Source organism: Montipora capricornis, chromosome 4, assembly GCF_036669925.1.
Source record: "Montipora capricornis isolate CH-2021 chromosome 4, ASM3666992v2, whole genome shotgun sequence".
In the NCBI taxonomy this organism is placed as follows: domain Eukaryota; kingdom Metazoa; phylum Cnidaria; class Anthozoa; order Scleractinia; family Acroporidae; genus Montipora; species Montipora capricornis.
The window spans coordinates 2,389,183-2,404,380 of record NC_090886.1 but is presented as its reverse complement, the minus strand read 5'-3'; the positions used below and the strand labels follow the sequence as shown (position 1 = coordinate 2,404,380).

General features: G+C 39.8%; 3 protein-coding genes across 3 annotated transcripts in view; 1 reads left to right on the top strand and 2 right to left on the bottom strand.

Moving 5' to 3' along the window:
- Positions 1 to 5,984, bottom strand: part of LOC138045163 (integrator complex subunit 2-like) — a 25,398-nt gene extending 19,414 nt beyond the window's left edge. The window contains exons 1-5 of the mRNA XM_068891575.1: positions 5,446 to 5,984; positions 3,253 to 3,466; positions 2,385 to 2,582; positions 1,455 to 1,561; positions 628 to 820 (exon numbers count right to left, since the gene is read on the bottom strand). Coding sequence (XP_068747676.1) covers positions 628 to 820; positions 1,455 to 1,561; positions 2,385 to 2,582; positions 3,253 to 3,466; positions 5,446 to 5,874 — 1,141 coding nt within the window. The 5' untranslated portion in view covers positions 5,875 to 5,984. The remainder of the gene's footprint in view (positions 1 to 627; positions 821 to 1,454; positions 1,562 to 2,384; positions 2,583 to 3,252; positions 3,467 to 5,445) is intronic.
- Positions 5,985 to 6,035: 51 nt separating this feature from the next.
- LOC138045165 (kelch-like protein 3) lies at positions 6,036 to 10,129 on the top strand. The gene is made up of 2 exons (XM_068891577.1): positions 6,036 to 7,523; positions 8,472 to 10,129. The coding sequence occupies exons 1-2, from the start codon at positions 6,077 to 6,079 to the stop codon at positions 8,741 to 8,743; spliced, it is 1,719 nt and encodes a 572-aa protein (XP_068747678.1). The 5' UTR covers positions 6,036 to 6,076; the 3' UTR covers positions 8,744 to 10,129.
- Positions 9,638 to 14,852, bottom strand: LOC138045166 (WD repeat-containing protein 5 homolog). Its single transcript, XM_068891578.1, has 4 exons — positions 13,819 to 14,852; positions 11,741 to 11,953; positions 11,048 to 11,249; positions 9,638 to 10,684 (listed from the first exon to the last, which is right to left on the bottom strand). The coding sequence occupies exons 1-4, from the start codon at positions 14,464 to 14,466 to the stop codon at positions 10,119 to 10,121; spliced, it is 1,629 nt and encodes a 542-aa protein (XP_068747679.1). The 5' UTR covers positions 14,467 to 14,852; the 3' UTR covers positions 9,638 to 10,118.
- Positions 14,853 to 15,198: the final 346 nt, after the last annotated feature.

Genomic DNA, 15,198 nt, shown 5'->3' with positions numbered 1-15,198 from the left:
GTACTACAACAATGGTAATTATAATAATCAATAATTTTTTAATATTATAAACACTTACAAAAATCAGTCTTGTATGCAAATAACTTATTAGAGAGATAAAGCATGGCATTTGCATGAAACAGCAAACGTGAAATGGTGGGCTGCTGCTGCTTGCCATGAAAGCATGAAAATATATGTTATTCTAACTTGCCTCTCTCTTTTGAAAAGTTACTTGATACCTGCTGGCAACACGCAAGAAATGAGCTCATATCAAACAAGTTTCTTCCATTTTTGGCAAAATGTAAATTTTAGTCTGGCATTTGCCGTTTGCTTGCAAATGTGATGCTTAATCTCTCTAATGTGTACTTTTTATCTTATTGTATATTGCATGTGATTTGGCTGTTAATTTGATTTGATTTAATAAATTAATTTTGATGTCTTCTGAGGTTGACCTGTGTAGGAGACTGTATCCTATTGCTGATTTTCCAAGGGCATTGTCCCTTAATGTATAAACAAAGAAATAACAATAAATCCAAATGGGAAATGTGACTTGTCACCACAATAAATAAACAATCAATAGACAAGTATTCTTTAGAGAGTTAGCTGCCATTTTGAGTAGGTCATTCTGTAACAAAAAAAAAACCACACCCTTAAGTATTTCCAAAGTTTCTTCATCCTGATGTCCGATTGCTTGTCCAGTTACTGTTTCTTGGATACTGACCTCAATGTCAGTCTTTTCTTCATGTGAGGTAATATTTCCCTTCTTGACACCATTGGAAACTACGGATGACATCTCCTTTAGCAACTGGTTTCGCAAAGATGACAGGATTGAAGAACTGGACTGCAAAAAAAAAATTTCTTAAATTTTCTAGGAAAGGAATCACTTAAATAATATTCTTGAGTATCAGTTAAGGTTAGGATTGGTTAATGATCCTTTTGCTCTTGATTTATTTAAGAAAATAAAATTAAAAGATTTATAATAAATGATGATAACGATTACCCGTACTATTATTAACGTGGAGGCATTAATTACAGCCCAGTGCAGTTGTCTTGAGATCCTGAGATCCCCGGTTCAACATCTGTTCTGACCACTCACTGATTTTGATCCTGGTATTCCCCAGTTCAATGTCTTGGCTGCACTTGTAAATTGCCATTTGTTTTGCCTCCAGCCAGTTGGTTTTTAACAGTTGTTTTCTTTTGTTCTGTTGTGTCATTTTGTTGATTGTTTCTCTTTTGCCCTGATAGCCCCAATGGGGAGTGGTTAGTTAAGTATGTATTGTATTGTATTGTGCACGCAGAAGGTCTAGCATCAAACCTGCCCACTGCAAATTCAACATGGAGGCTCAGTGAATTTTCTGGGGAACAAAGGTAACTTCTTGTCCTTAATTACACAACTAAATTACCTTTGTTGAGATAAACACTGCAACAAAAAAGAGCAACAAAGGTATGCATACTGTACACATTAAAACAGTTACCTTCTGTCCTATCCTGACAAATGATGAAAACCAGTTTCTGGCCTTTGTATCTCCTCCCAGTAAAAGACCACTAAGAAATGCAACTAAGTCACTTGAGGTTGATACACCTAAAAATGCATTAATTTCAAGTAATGACCCAAATTTTAAAAAAGGCATCGAGATGGCTACATCAATCGAAGGCTGGAAGATATCTCTAAATTTGAATTATGTTATTGCCAATAATTATTACTTCATTTGGTCCATCTCAAAAAAGTTAACTGGAAATAAAATAGAAAACAGACGAACAACACAGTTTAAAAAGCTATTTTTCTCAGTTTTTGGAATGCTATGTCTCTTAAGAACATAGAAAATTCCATGTTCCTTTCATAAGCAGAGCGAAGAGAAAAAATATCTCCTGCTCTTCCATGTGCAAATCAAAAGTCAAAAGGTATAGCTTCTTGGCAATTCTGACTGGCTGATCTCCGAAAACTGTGCAAAACAACAGAAGAACATAAACAATAATAATTACATTCTACAGTCTTTTTACTCAGTTTTTGGAAATCAACCAGTCCGAATCTTGTAAAAATGTCAAATGTGTGATTTTATTGCGTTGCATTTTTGCAAGATTTGCCTCATGTTTCTGAGCCCTACCTATCAGCTTGATTTTAGAATACTGTTTCATGCCAAGAAAAGAAATTGCAGCGTATGATTGTTGTTGTTCTCTTTTAAAGCTACTTTTGATATCTGTGATTTCTGAAAGCCACTCTAAAGTTAATTTATTATGTGGCCTTAAGGATAAATGGCATACCAGTATTAATTTTATCTGAAACATTAAATATAGTAAAAAATTATTTGAAGAGAGATAAAAAGGAACTTGGCAGATGGAACTACATGTACAACAGTGCTGTCACTACCATTTAATGTAATGGGTTCCCTGTGACCATCTCTTACCATTGCCATCGGCACCAAAATCAAGGATAAGGGCCACAGCAAGACCAGGCATGCGACAGAGTTTAAGTGCCTCAGAATGCACCACAAGTGCAGCACTAGGGTTCATAGAGCAGAGCTGCCTAATGACTTGAGTTCTCACAATTCCACCGAGATCGCCTTCATCTTGTACCTCTCCATTCTTCAACAATGAACTGCATACTACAAAAAATAAGTTAAATCACTTCACTTCATGATCCTTAAGATAGAACTATGGGGCAAATCCTAAGTGCCTTTCCATATATATATATATTCAAAGTTTTAGTCAGTACGCAGCTCTTTACAACCTGTAATTTCATTGCATCCCTTTAGGACGCAGCTCTATTGTTTTTAAGGTTAGGGTCCTTTGTTTCTTTTTGTATCGTTCTTTGTGTCCATTGTTTCCGGGACCAATCCCGCGGGTCATTCTGAGAGCTACATGGCGGCCACAAACTTTTTCTTGGTTTAAAATTTTTCAAACCAGTTCAATTTTTATTTTTCTTTGTCTAATATTCATCATCATAACCTGAAACAATGGAAAATCAAAATTGAACTGGTTTAAAAAATTTTGAACCACAACATATTGCTAAAACATTCAATCTCAATTGCCAGGATATGATACATACAAAACCTTGGCAAGATCCAGACTAAAAATAATGCTCTGTTGAGCAGTAGCTATAATTCAACACAGTTACTCTTAATAAGAACAATAGACTTGGGACAGGTGATCCTGGTCTGTGGATAACAAATCAGACAACCTTATCATGATATACAGGTAACCAATCCAATATCTGCATGTAATATTATTATGTCCTTCAAGATAGACTAGCTTTGATCAAAGGGTGCATTGTACCTTGTTCAAAGCTGTCAGGGGCATTAGCAACCAGCCGACACAACAACCAAGGACCATGTTTGACTCTGAGCAGAGCTTCAGCAAGTTGGTTTGGAGCAAGCAAGGAAGGTAACTCAGCTTGTGCAATACATATTACATCTGACACTTCTTCCAGGTAAACCTCACTTTCAAACAGTTCACACTTCTCAGGAACAAATTCCTCTCTAGCATCAACCTGAAAATCATTATTTTAATAATTTCATAGTGTGCTTGCAGGTGGTAGATGTTGTTGTTGCCACAAAACACGAATCAGGTGCAAATAAAGGGGTGGGGAGTGGGCCAAGACCTATCCCACGCTCTTCCAATAGGGCATTGCATTCGTGTTTCATGGTGACAACAACATCTACTGCCTGAAAGCAGGCTAATAATTTCACAATGACAACATCCCCACCCCAACAAAAATTGACAATGCGACCCAAGAAATAGTGGGAGGCAGAACGTTAAAAAAAACACTGGAGCAATGATGTTAATTTCTACTGACTGGCACTTGCTAAACAACTATTCTTTAACCTCATCCTCATTCAAATTACGATAATTTTTGTTTCTCAGTGAAAGAGCTGTAACCTTACAGCTTAGTAATGCATAACTACAGTAGACACCAGTTTGAGAGACAAAACCCATTTGAGTTCTAGGAAAGTGTTGTTACTGTAGACAGTCTTAAACTAAAGGATCAGTGCTGGTGCCATTAACGTTTCTTATTTTTATTAATGATTCCCCATGTTATGTTAAGTCAAGGGTCAGTCTTTTTGCCAATGACACTGTCATTTACTTTACAATAAAATCTGAGAATGATTGCCGGCAATTACAAGATGATCTTCACAGCTTGGAAAAAAAATTTAATTCAAGCCCGTACAACGTTATACGGGACAACAAACAAAGACAAACAAAGACTTGTTACCAAGCCACAAACAAAGACTAATACCAAACCGAACTCGACGGTCACTGTCTGGTGTTCAAAGTGAAAGAGGATATTTTTCATTGTTTTATTGATTCGTTTGGGACACTAACAGCCACCTGACATTGCTGGCAGGGCTTCAATTGCATGGCTAGCGGCTAGCTGGTGGGTATTTTACGATAACTGTTGCCAACCAAGGATTCACCTTGAATCTGGAAAAAAACCACACAGGAAGGAAGCAACCCACAATGGCAATAAGGTTAGGCTTTTTAATTGATAATTTTTTCATATATTTATCTTCTCAGGTCTTTTATCGGGATTGCCATACAAATCCTCGTCTCTTTGTTGGCTTTTCCTCACACTGAGCTTTGGGCACCTGTGATGGCACATGATGCCGCTGGTCCTTTCATACAGTAGTCTAGTGATTTCCTAACTGAGCTAAATTGGGTGATTAACTCTACCTCATTTGGAGGGGGAGTATTTGCTTGTAGTCAGAAATGGGAATGATTGCAGAATACACCACAGCTTCTCAGCCTTTCTGATATGACCACTATTGTTTGGAATGTAGGTTGTGTCGCCCCATCACCTTGTCGCCCCAACCTAACCCTAACCGTAACCCTAACCGGTTACGGATCCTACCTGACCCTAACCCTAACCCTAGACTTAAGTTGGGGCATTTAACTGCGTTTTTTGAAGAATGAGTCACACGTTATTCTTATTCAATGACAAACAATAAGCTATGAGTTATTCTGCAATTTGCCGACATCTACGTCTACATCTATATATTCCAGCACTCGGCAGTCCCTTTTTTGACTTGTGGCTGTTTCTGCTTAGGTGGCCTCATACACCACAAGCCTTTTTGGAGACATCACAACCAGGCCGGCCACTTCTTCTGGAGAGAACAGGACAGCCACAACCCCGGGGACTTCATCCCCTACTCTTCGCGAATAGTGAGTGGGTTGTTGAACGTCCCACAGGGAACTTAAGAACGTAGGAGATATTTCTGAAATGGAGCCTACGGTTTATAGTCCTTGTCCGAAAAGACCTGAAAGTCTAACCATTTGCGGATGGAATTACAAAGGCAGCACTTTCTCCTCAGTTACATTAAGATCCTGAGTGTTGATCTGGCCGGGGTTCAAACCAGCGACCTCCTGCATGAAAGCCCGATGCTCGACCAACTGAGCCACCGGTGCGCGGTTCTCAGCATATGGCCCCTCATTCCGTGGACCATATGATGTAGATTCATATAGGACATTTACCTGACTCATAATACGAAGGACCTCACTTAGAACAAGACGGAGACGCCTTGATGGTTCACTAGTACTGCGTTCAAACTCCAAAGCGAGGCCATTCTGTAACGACTCCACCAACACACTTGTGCCTGAGCCTCCACCGATTTTCCTTCTTAGTTGCTGTTCTTTCAATGCGTCTTGTTCAAGAAGATTAAAATCCACGGACAACAGGGCGACAATCGAGTTTACAACCTCCAATCCTGACAACAGTTTCTGTACCTCCTTACGCGCCTCTGTCCACTTTGCGCTTTCGTCTACTGGAGAGCACAGCGCCATTCGAACTAAGCATGGCAGCAAAGGTCGAATTTCGTCGTCCCTTAACTGCGAAAGTTCACTGACACTGACGGAACGAATGGCTTGAAAGGCGCGGGCTGTTGGTGTCTCGGACAGTACCATTTTTGCAAATTCAATTGCTTCAAGTGATAGTTTGCTTTATGAAAGTTGCCGCGAATGTACAAATCCCCTTCAAGGACGACGAGCAAACTAGTACCGCCATTTTGAAACCCAAACTAGACAAATATTTTAGGTCTACATGAAGCACCAGTAACCAGACCTCCCCAATGAGACCTCGAACGTCTGCCGCAATTTCTGCCCAAAAATGAAGAGAAATCTGGGGAAAAGGAAATACAAAGATTCAGAATTTCCTGGAGATTTCCTTCTCTTTCTAAACGAAACGAGAAGCACAGGCGAGCACTGTGATGTGCACTTATGTGTGGAGGACTGCGTTTTCCCTGTTCACCGAGTAGTTTTGGCCGCCAGTTGTACGTATTTTCGAGCGATGTTCTCGCCTTCGTCGTGTTTCATTGAAGCCTCGAATTCAGAGGTTTGCTTGAAAAACGTGGACAAGGAGGCAGTTCGTGAAGTTTTGAATTACTTTTACACGGGGGAATTTCAATTGCGCATCTCAAACTTGGAGAATGTAGTCATCTTGGCGGATATGTGGAACGTGCCCTTCCTTTTGCATTCAATTGAAGATTTCATACAACGAAGAATCCATGTCTCAAACTGTTTAAGTCTGCAGTCATTGCTTAAAAAATATCAAACATTTTCCTCTTCAATTCAAGAAGAGGTGGAAGATTTTGTCCTAGATAACTTTATGGCAGTTTGCAAAGAGGACGAGTTTCTTTCACTCCCTGCGGACAGTGTCTGCGAGTTGTTCGAAAACGATTGTTTACGAGTTAAATCAGAGGAGATGGTATTTGAAGCTGCTCTCAGATGGATAGGACACGATTCTTCTTACAGGAAGCAGTTTATACCAAACCTCTTTGAGAAAGTGAGATTTGAATTGATATCTAGCTCATATCTTACTGAGAGATTACTAACTGAAGATTTCACCCAACAAAATTCTGACTGCAAAGCTTTTGTTTTGCAAGTGCTACAGAGTGGAGGTCTAGATTCAGAAGTATGCCCTAGAAAAAGAAAGATTGATGCCCTTTACATCATTGGTGGATGCAGAATAAATTCACGACACAACAGCTCCCCTGTTTATCATGTGGAATATTTAGACTGTGAGTGGGGAGAAGTTTTCTTGAAACGTTCAAAAGTTCAGATTCACTCATGCTACACTGAAGTTTTTGGCCATTTTATTTACTATGCTAGTGTGACCAATCAAGGTCAGGTCTCAAGAATCAACATGGTATCACTGGAATGTGAAGAAATCAAGGAGTCTTTTGTTAATAGTCCCAGGGCTCATGTTGGTTTAACTGACAGCTTGGACTGGACGTATCAATTTGCATGTTCAAGCTGTGCTTGTCAGCAGAGCATGTACATTATTGGTGGTGACAGTTGCAGGAAATTCCACACTGTTTTAAATGTATGGCAAGAGTTGCCACTTCCAAAGTACCAGCATTACTGGCCTGTTGTTTGCAGCTTGATTGACAAAGTCTATGTGATAGGGGGCTGTGACAAGAACTATCAGCAAGCTATCCATCATGTTGAAAGACTAGACACAGTGAACAAAACTTGGGAAACTCTGTCACCATTGCCAACAGCTAGATGGGGTGCTGGTGGCACTGTTATGAATGGCAAGATCTATGTAGCTGGAGGTAAGAAACCCAAAGATTGCCTAAAAAAATCCAGTCTTGAACAGGATTCAAACCCATGACTGTGTGATTGCCCTGCACTTGCTCTATCAACTGGGATATCCAGGAGTTAGAAGCCTGTCAGTCACTGGCGGTATATTGCTGTCTATGTTGTCAGAAATTTGCCTCTCACTGCTGGCTTCTCTGCTTTGATTTTCTGTCAAACCCTTGTAAAAGAGTGACCGCCCAGCCATCTACATGTACGACAAAAGTTATTGAAACCCCTACTATTATGCCAGTCAAAATTTTTGTTGAGGGTTCAAGTTGTATCCCACTTGAGGTGAATGAAAGAAATAAGAATATATGAATTTATTATTTAAATCAACAAAATATAACGTTTGATTGGTCAATGACAAATGCATAAATAGGTCCTATAGTGCAATGTGGAAGTTGCTATGGAAACAAAGCAATGGAGTGATATTTGCTGAGTATATAATACATGAAAAATCGTGTGAACTTGCTTGTGCATTTTGTGATTTATGGTCGCTCGTGATGTTTTGAAAGTTCTTCAAAATATCACTCATGTCCATAATAAATCACAAAAAATGTGCTTGTGTTCATACAATTTCCTATTCGTATAGAATGTTAGCATGGCATTGAACAATTTTTCAAGTGACAGTGTTTATGGTACAACTGCAGCAGTTGCCCAGAAGCTTGAAAAAAATCAGGCGTGAATGGGACTCAGCCCTTTGACCATGCAATCGTTCTACCCATGAGATATCAAGTAGTGAGCAGTGATATCATATGGTGATGGGTTTAAGCCCCATTCACACCCCAATGGCTTCTTCACAACTGCTAAAGTAGTGATTACAGGACCAACAACCTCAACCCATATGATGCCGAGTCTGGGAATCTAATCCGAGGCAAATTGGCAGGAGGCAACTGATCTCACACATAAACTATTTTTAACAGGTTATGACACGGGCAAAGACTGCCCCTTGGATACAGTTGAAGTTTACAACCCGGAGAGTGACACTTGGCCTTCTGTTGCATCTCTTGTCCATCCTCGCCAGCATCTTGGTACTGCTGTTGTAAATGGTGTTATTTATGTTGCTGGTGGTTCCAATGAATATAGTGTCGAGTGGTACAATGAAGAAGGTGATAAATGGAATGTCCTGGAACAGGTTTATGTCAATAGGCATCATTTTGCATGTTTGGCATTACCAGTTCCACATTGTTGGTAGAAGTAAGTGACGGAAAAGTGCCATTTTCATACTGGAGACCTACATTTGTACTCTGTACTTATTAGTAAATGTTCTCCCTCCCAAGAAAAGCTTGTGTTTAACTAATTTTTCACTTGACCTACAACAACATCATCAACTTTGTTACGGTTACCTTTATGGAACTCAAACTATGGAAAAAGCACTACACTGAACCCACAATTACACTTTATTTAAGGGAGCACTAGATTATTGTGCATCTTGACATACTGTAATGCTCTGATTGCTTTTCCTAGCCTGCATAGCAAGATCTTTTGAGAAATGTTTGCACATTTTGGCTGTGTGAAGGCTGAGCTTTGCACATCCAGAATGTGGAAAAACCTCTTCAATGAAGATCATTGTTCACACAGGAATGCTTGTTCCACGCACAGTGTCTATCTGATACGGTTCCAGTAAGTGAATAATCATTCATGCACCAATGAATACATTCGAAAACACTGTACACAAATGCACAACAAAATTGGTGCTCATGTTTACCCAAGTGGGCAGGAAATGTATAGGTAAAGGTACACCTTCTTTAACGTTCGTAATTTCTTTACCCTCTAGAGCGAGGGTATTCTCCCAGGAAGGCGACAGTGCCCTCATTTTACCCCCTCTTTCCATCCATGCTCTGTTTTAAGGTTATTTAAAGCTACTTTAAGCTACACTGAAAGGAAAGAAGTCAAAACAAGGATTTGAGATCCGGGGATCGAACTTGGGACCTCTTGCACCAAGGCCACGCACCTTGCTCCTTAACATGACAGGCTAGAGTTTTTGGGAGTTTGTCTTTAACAAATCTTTCCTCTCAGCATCTGGGATAAAGTTATTTTCAGGGGAGCCTTAGCTTAAAATGTACAAGTTATCTTCAAGTTATCTATCTGGTTGCAAATCAATAGTTATTTTTTCTATTAATGGTATAGACAATATTATATGGGTGTGAATTGTGTTGTGTTTTAACTGTTCAATCCAATCACATTTTAAGGCTCCTGCAATGGAATAAAGAAAATTGAAACAACGTCAATCCAGTATAGTTGGACAAGTTGTGTTAATTGGCCTGGAGACATTCAAATGACCAAAAAATATGTCAAAAAATGTTGCGGAGGTGGTTACCTGCCACGGCCCCTGGCTTCCAAGCCCACCGTAATACAAAACATTGCACTGGTCGCCTAAAGCACTGTTAAGTGCTAACATGCCTTAAATACAAAAGCAACCTTTTGTTACTACTTAACCAATGGTTAGCACTAACCAATCTTCCAGCAACACGGTCCTGTTGAAAAATGTTGACAAGCTACAGTAAAAATACTATGTTGAATAAAGGTATTTTAAGCGCAGAAAGAGAATTAAAGTCAATTCCAAGAATTCATTTATCTAGAGCTATATCAGCATAGTAATTGCTGCTAGTTGCACTAGAACTCTCGCCGTGGCTTTGATATCCATTTTTCCTAAGACGAACCTCACCATTTTCAACAACTACCCAAGAATGGTTGCCATTAATATCCACGATATTATGTCCACTGGTGTGACTGTCAGACAGCTGACCATCTGCAGGCCTCAGATGCTGATGGCCTAGCTCATACTCATTTCCTTCATAATTATTTGCAGTGATGTTCATGCCATTTGGGTAACTTTTGTGCAATTGTGCCCTCTGATCCTTTAGATTTCCCTGAGAAAGAGCATCACTGTCCAATCCATTTGGAACGCCAGCATCAGTTCGTGAACTCTTACGCAATCGAGCCCTTTGTTCCTTGAGAATCACATCTGATTGGCTGTTTCCATTGACATCAGCCGAAGATACAGGAGTCCCTCTCAGTATGTCCTTTCCTTTTGTCTTGTTTTCTGCTCTATGCACAGCATGACCAACCAGTGATGCTGTGTCCTTTGGGTTGCTCTGGGCAGTGTCCTGATCATCCCCTAAAGAGGGTGTTTCTGTGACAGGAAAGAGTGAAAATCCTCATTATTGCAGTTTTCCTGGGGAAAAGAAAAGGGCCATAGTAGCCTGCGTAGCCGGCAGTATTGTTGCCACGAGATGCAAATTAATGAGCGGCAAAGCCACGCAGAAAATGGGCAACGGCGCTTTGATTTCCATTCTCCACGCGGCTTATGCCTCTCACACCAACAATACCGCCAGTTATTCAGGTTAGGGCCACAGACACCTTTCCAATGTTCAGTCTCGAGTGAGGCCAAGTGTTGTATCGAAATGGTATTGCATCGCAAGTATGATAGCACAAAACACTGCACAGTATCACAAATCCTTTACTGTAAACTGGCAAGTTGAAAAATTTTGCTTACTGGTAATAATCTTTTGCATAACTTTCTTGGTGTATTTCCTCCAAAGTGTAGCACCATAGTCGATAGCTGCTTCATTTTGATCTTCAATGGGAAGGGCATCAACTTCTGTCAGCGACACATCAAGAGATGACAAAATTATGTCTCTATCCCGTGCCCCTGTAGCCAATAGTGTCCCATCAGGGGATAAGGCAAGAGCCTCGACCTGGCCAGAAAAGCAAGACCAAACACTTCAGTTTTACAATGACATCTCACATTTATTTAACAACCAACGCTTATGGTCTTAAAATCACTTAATAGACGCTGAGGCCTTCATGACAGCTGCAAGTCCCCTTCTACAAGATTTGCTGGAAATTACTTTTTACAAAGAGTAAGGGGACCTGAAATGATGTATTGTGATTCTGTGATAGGGGACCTGTATCTGGATATTTGAAAGTAGCCAACAGAGTGTTGCTGATATGGGCTCCGCAATAATCATGGTAAAAAAAGTTATACAGCATTACTGCTTCAGTTTCACAAAAAAACTGATGTCAAATTATGTGGGTGGGTTCTCTTTATGATAATTAACAATAATACCCCTGCAAGTTACAGATACATACAACTAAAATACTATTACATTTTTTATTTTTCCTTGCCTCATACTTACTACAAGCCTAGTATTTCAAATGTACAAAATCTGCCATTTCTATCACATACCTCTGAGCCAAGTTTATGTTGTTTGATTGTCTGAAGCTGTTTGCTGTGCTTCCTCAATGGATGCCACACACGACAGGTGTCATCACCAACAGAAAAGATTACAGGAACTGACTTGCTGCTGACTATTGGATAAAATTTCACCTCATTGACAGCATCCTCATGTCCACGGATTCTGCTAAGAAGTGTGCCACTGCGTGGCTCCCACAAAGCAATCTAACGAATGAATAAAGATCCCTTCAGGGGTCAATCCAATGTAAAAGTTACATGTGTAGTTCACAAGTTGAACCCTTGTTTTTACGTGTGCACACAAAAATGAGTTCAATAAACTTTGTTAGAAGTCGTTTTTACAAGACTCCGACTTGCAATTACAGGTGTAGCGCTACACCTGTAAAATTTGGTACCTGCACAATAAGCATTTTACAGGAGTCCTACTTGTGTCTTTACAAATGTCCAACTTGTTAATATTACAAGTGCAAACTACAAGTCATAAGTTACTTGTAAGCTTAACGTAGGACTTGTAGGAAGCATCTTTCGAAATTTTGACATGTTCCCGTTGAGTGAAGAAGAACTTGAAGAACTATTGACACACTGAGTTATTTGGCTGCTTGAAATTTTGAGGAAAGACAGTTGCTTGACATTGAAATTCCACGTGAATTTCGGGAGAAATTTTCCTCTGTCAAAGCATTAGAGTATTTCTTTGCACCAGTGGGCCAACAAATAAACCTTGTGCAACTGGAACTTACACATGTAGTCTACAAGCATATTCAAATTAAGTTACAATAGAAAGTGTACAGTTGTACATTACGATTGTATTGTAGCCAGGGCTACACATGTGAATTCCAGTGTAGAAAAATCTTTTATGGAATTCATGAATTTACAAGTTGGACTTTGCACATGTAATTTACATTAGTAAAAACTACAGGTGTAACTCTTTATTGAATTGACCCCAGTATTGGCAGACAAATGTCTATGTTTGACAGTGACAAACTCAGGGGAGGGACATCACCCACTCCTCCCTATGCTTGGACCAAAACCCTTGGATCTCATAAATGGCTGCCCCGAGTAGATGTTTATTATTTTTTCCTTTCAATTTATTGTCATTTCTGCTTGCCAAAAGCAATGTTTTTGAACTATTAATAATTTAGGATATAATGTCAGCAGACCACACCAAAAAAGGCAATTTTGGGCCATTATGTAAAAAGTTATATTATTACAATTCATAATAACTTGCAAAAAATAACTTTGGACGAAATGCAAATGTTAAAATAATTGGTATTAATAATGTAACAACCGTTCTAAAAGGTTAAATTTTGCAGGACGCAGGATGTTTCAAAGGCACCGCTATTTGTTTCGGTTATTCAAAGTTCGATTTTTGTCAACCACAGCTTTTTGTTCTGTGACAAAAGAATGTCATTTCCATACCGTGGTTTCAGAAGATCATATGGCTACTGCTGGATATTGAAAGGGTTGAGATCTTTTGAAAACAACAAAAACATTTAGCCATTTAACCTAACTACGAAACAGACAAGCGCAAGAGAAGATGCGGACTAAAATGTTTAAAATCAGAATAAGAATAGTCGCAAAATCCAAACTTGAAAAGACAGATACCCGAAGGCAAACTAAATTGCTAATTTACGCCGCGGTTTTAGTATTTTTTGCCGCTTAAATGCATGTTTTATGACATCGCTAATCATGGAAAGTAGAGGTACAAATTAGTAGAAACCCAACGAAATCTTTCAATGATAATTCTTCAAGTAGCTGCATATTGGTGAATAAAGTCGTTGCCAAACACACGGTATTAAAGTTTCTGGACCAACAGTATCGATCATTCGATGTCGCGTTGATATTCATATTCAGAGTTTGAACGATTTCCCCAAAAATGCCAAAAGTTTGGGTAACTTTGTTTTACTGACCTTGCGTTACCAGTAAGACTTGACTCAAATATTCTCGAAATGTACTTACTTCTTATTTTATCTCAAAGCCCGTTTTGATTCCCCGATATGCAGGTTTAAAATGTTTCAATATTTTTGCAAATTGACCCGTTCCGTTTCGTGTCAAGGGTTTCAATTTCATCTCACCTTGTTATCTGCCGCTCCAGATGCGATATACCCATCGTCCGGCGACCATGCACAAGATTTTACACTGTCATCGTGAGCTCCCACCAAAGACATCACCGAATTAGCCGTTCTTGTATCCCATATCTTTAAAGACCCATCGTCTGCACCAGAACACAGCAGATTCGTTGCATTGCCACCTGTTTGAAACGAACAAGTCCATACCCCCGTAGTATGACCAACGAATTTTTGAACCAGTTGTCCAGTTCGTGCATCCACAAGACACACATTTTTATCCCAGCTAGCGGATGCTAACAGACTTCCGTCGCTTGAAAACGAAGTTCCTAACACCCATCCCTTGTGATGCGAAAAAGACTGAAGCAATTCTCCGGTCTCTCCGTTCCACAAAGCGACGGTGCAATCGGCCGAACCAGAAGCAAGCAAGCCAAGCGAACCCACGGCCCCGTGTCGCGGCTGCCAAGATAGGCACGTTACAGGGTTTCGATGGTGTCGCAGAACGAACGCTGACTCCAATGTACTAAGATCCCATATTCGTACTGTTTTATCCCAGCTTGCTGAAGCGAGATGCAGGCCTCCGGAACAGAATTCTAGCCGAGAAATATGCCACTTGTGTCCGCTCAAATGTGTCTGCTCCTCTGCCGTTACACTCATTTGAAATACAAGAACAAAAACAAGGTTTAGAAACCTCACGTTGAAGATAAGTGATACTGTTTAACCCGGACGTAACCCTCTAATTTCTTAAGCAGCTTTCATTGTCTATGAGGAACCTTCAAGCCCGTCGGCGGCAAATATTTCTTCTTCGTTGTTTACTTTGAGTTTGACATATCGCAAACTTGAAGTGCTGAGGTGAGATGCGATGAACTTTCAGCGGGTAGGAGACTTTACTCGATTGTTCTCTGGTTTCTAAATAGATTATGTGATAAGCCACCCAAAGAATAAAACTTCGAAAGAACTGAAAATTTTTCTCACGACCGTACTAAAGATATTCCCTTGAGGCTGCTAAATTACAGACGCGAAAATTGACTGTCGCTATCGTCACGTGACTAGCTTCGAAACACGCAAACTAACTCTCAGTTTGAGGAAAAACATTGAAAAGGGAAACTAGAAATTTCCACGAATTAACTGAAGGCGCTTAGGCACTGAATGATATTAAATGCTTTGGATGACGTACTTCTAATTATGTGCCAAGGTTTCGTAAAGAGATTGTCAAGGCAACAGATGCACGCGAATTCGGCGATTATAAATTTGTTCCCTTTGAACGTAACAATCTATAAACGGGCGAAAGGACGAATTCTAAGCGAGATTAGGGATCAAATAGCGTCTATATCTCTTAAAACTTAAAATAATCCAAATTTAACCTATCCAATCAAACGAGATCATTTA

What these genes read in the sequence shown, in the direction of transcription:
- LOC138045165 (XM_068891577.1), top strand. Translation starts at nt 6,077, where the DNA reads ATGAAGAGAAATCTGGGGAAAAGGAAATACAAAGATTCAGAATTTCCT. An exon ending in CAAGATCTATGTAGCTGGAG is followed by an intron (nt 7,524 to 8,471) that starts GTAAGAAACCCA and finishes TATTTTTAACAG; the next exon opens with GTTATGACACGGGCAAAGAC.
- LOC138045166 (XM_068891578.1), bottom strand. Translation starts at nt 14,466, where the DNA reads ATGAGTGTAACGGCAGAGGAGCAGACACATTTGAGCGGACACAAGTGG. An exon ending in CTGGAGCGGCAGATAACAAG is followed by an intron (nt 11,954 to 13,818) that starts GTGAGATGAAAT and finishes TTCATTCGTTAG; the next exon opens with ATTGCTTTGTGGGAGCCACG. An exon ending in TATGCAAAAGATTATTACCA is followed by an intron (nt 10,685 to 11,047) that starts GTAAGCAAAATT and finishes TTCCTGTCACAG; the next exon opens with AAACACCCTCTTTAGGGGAT.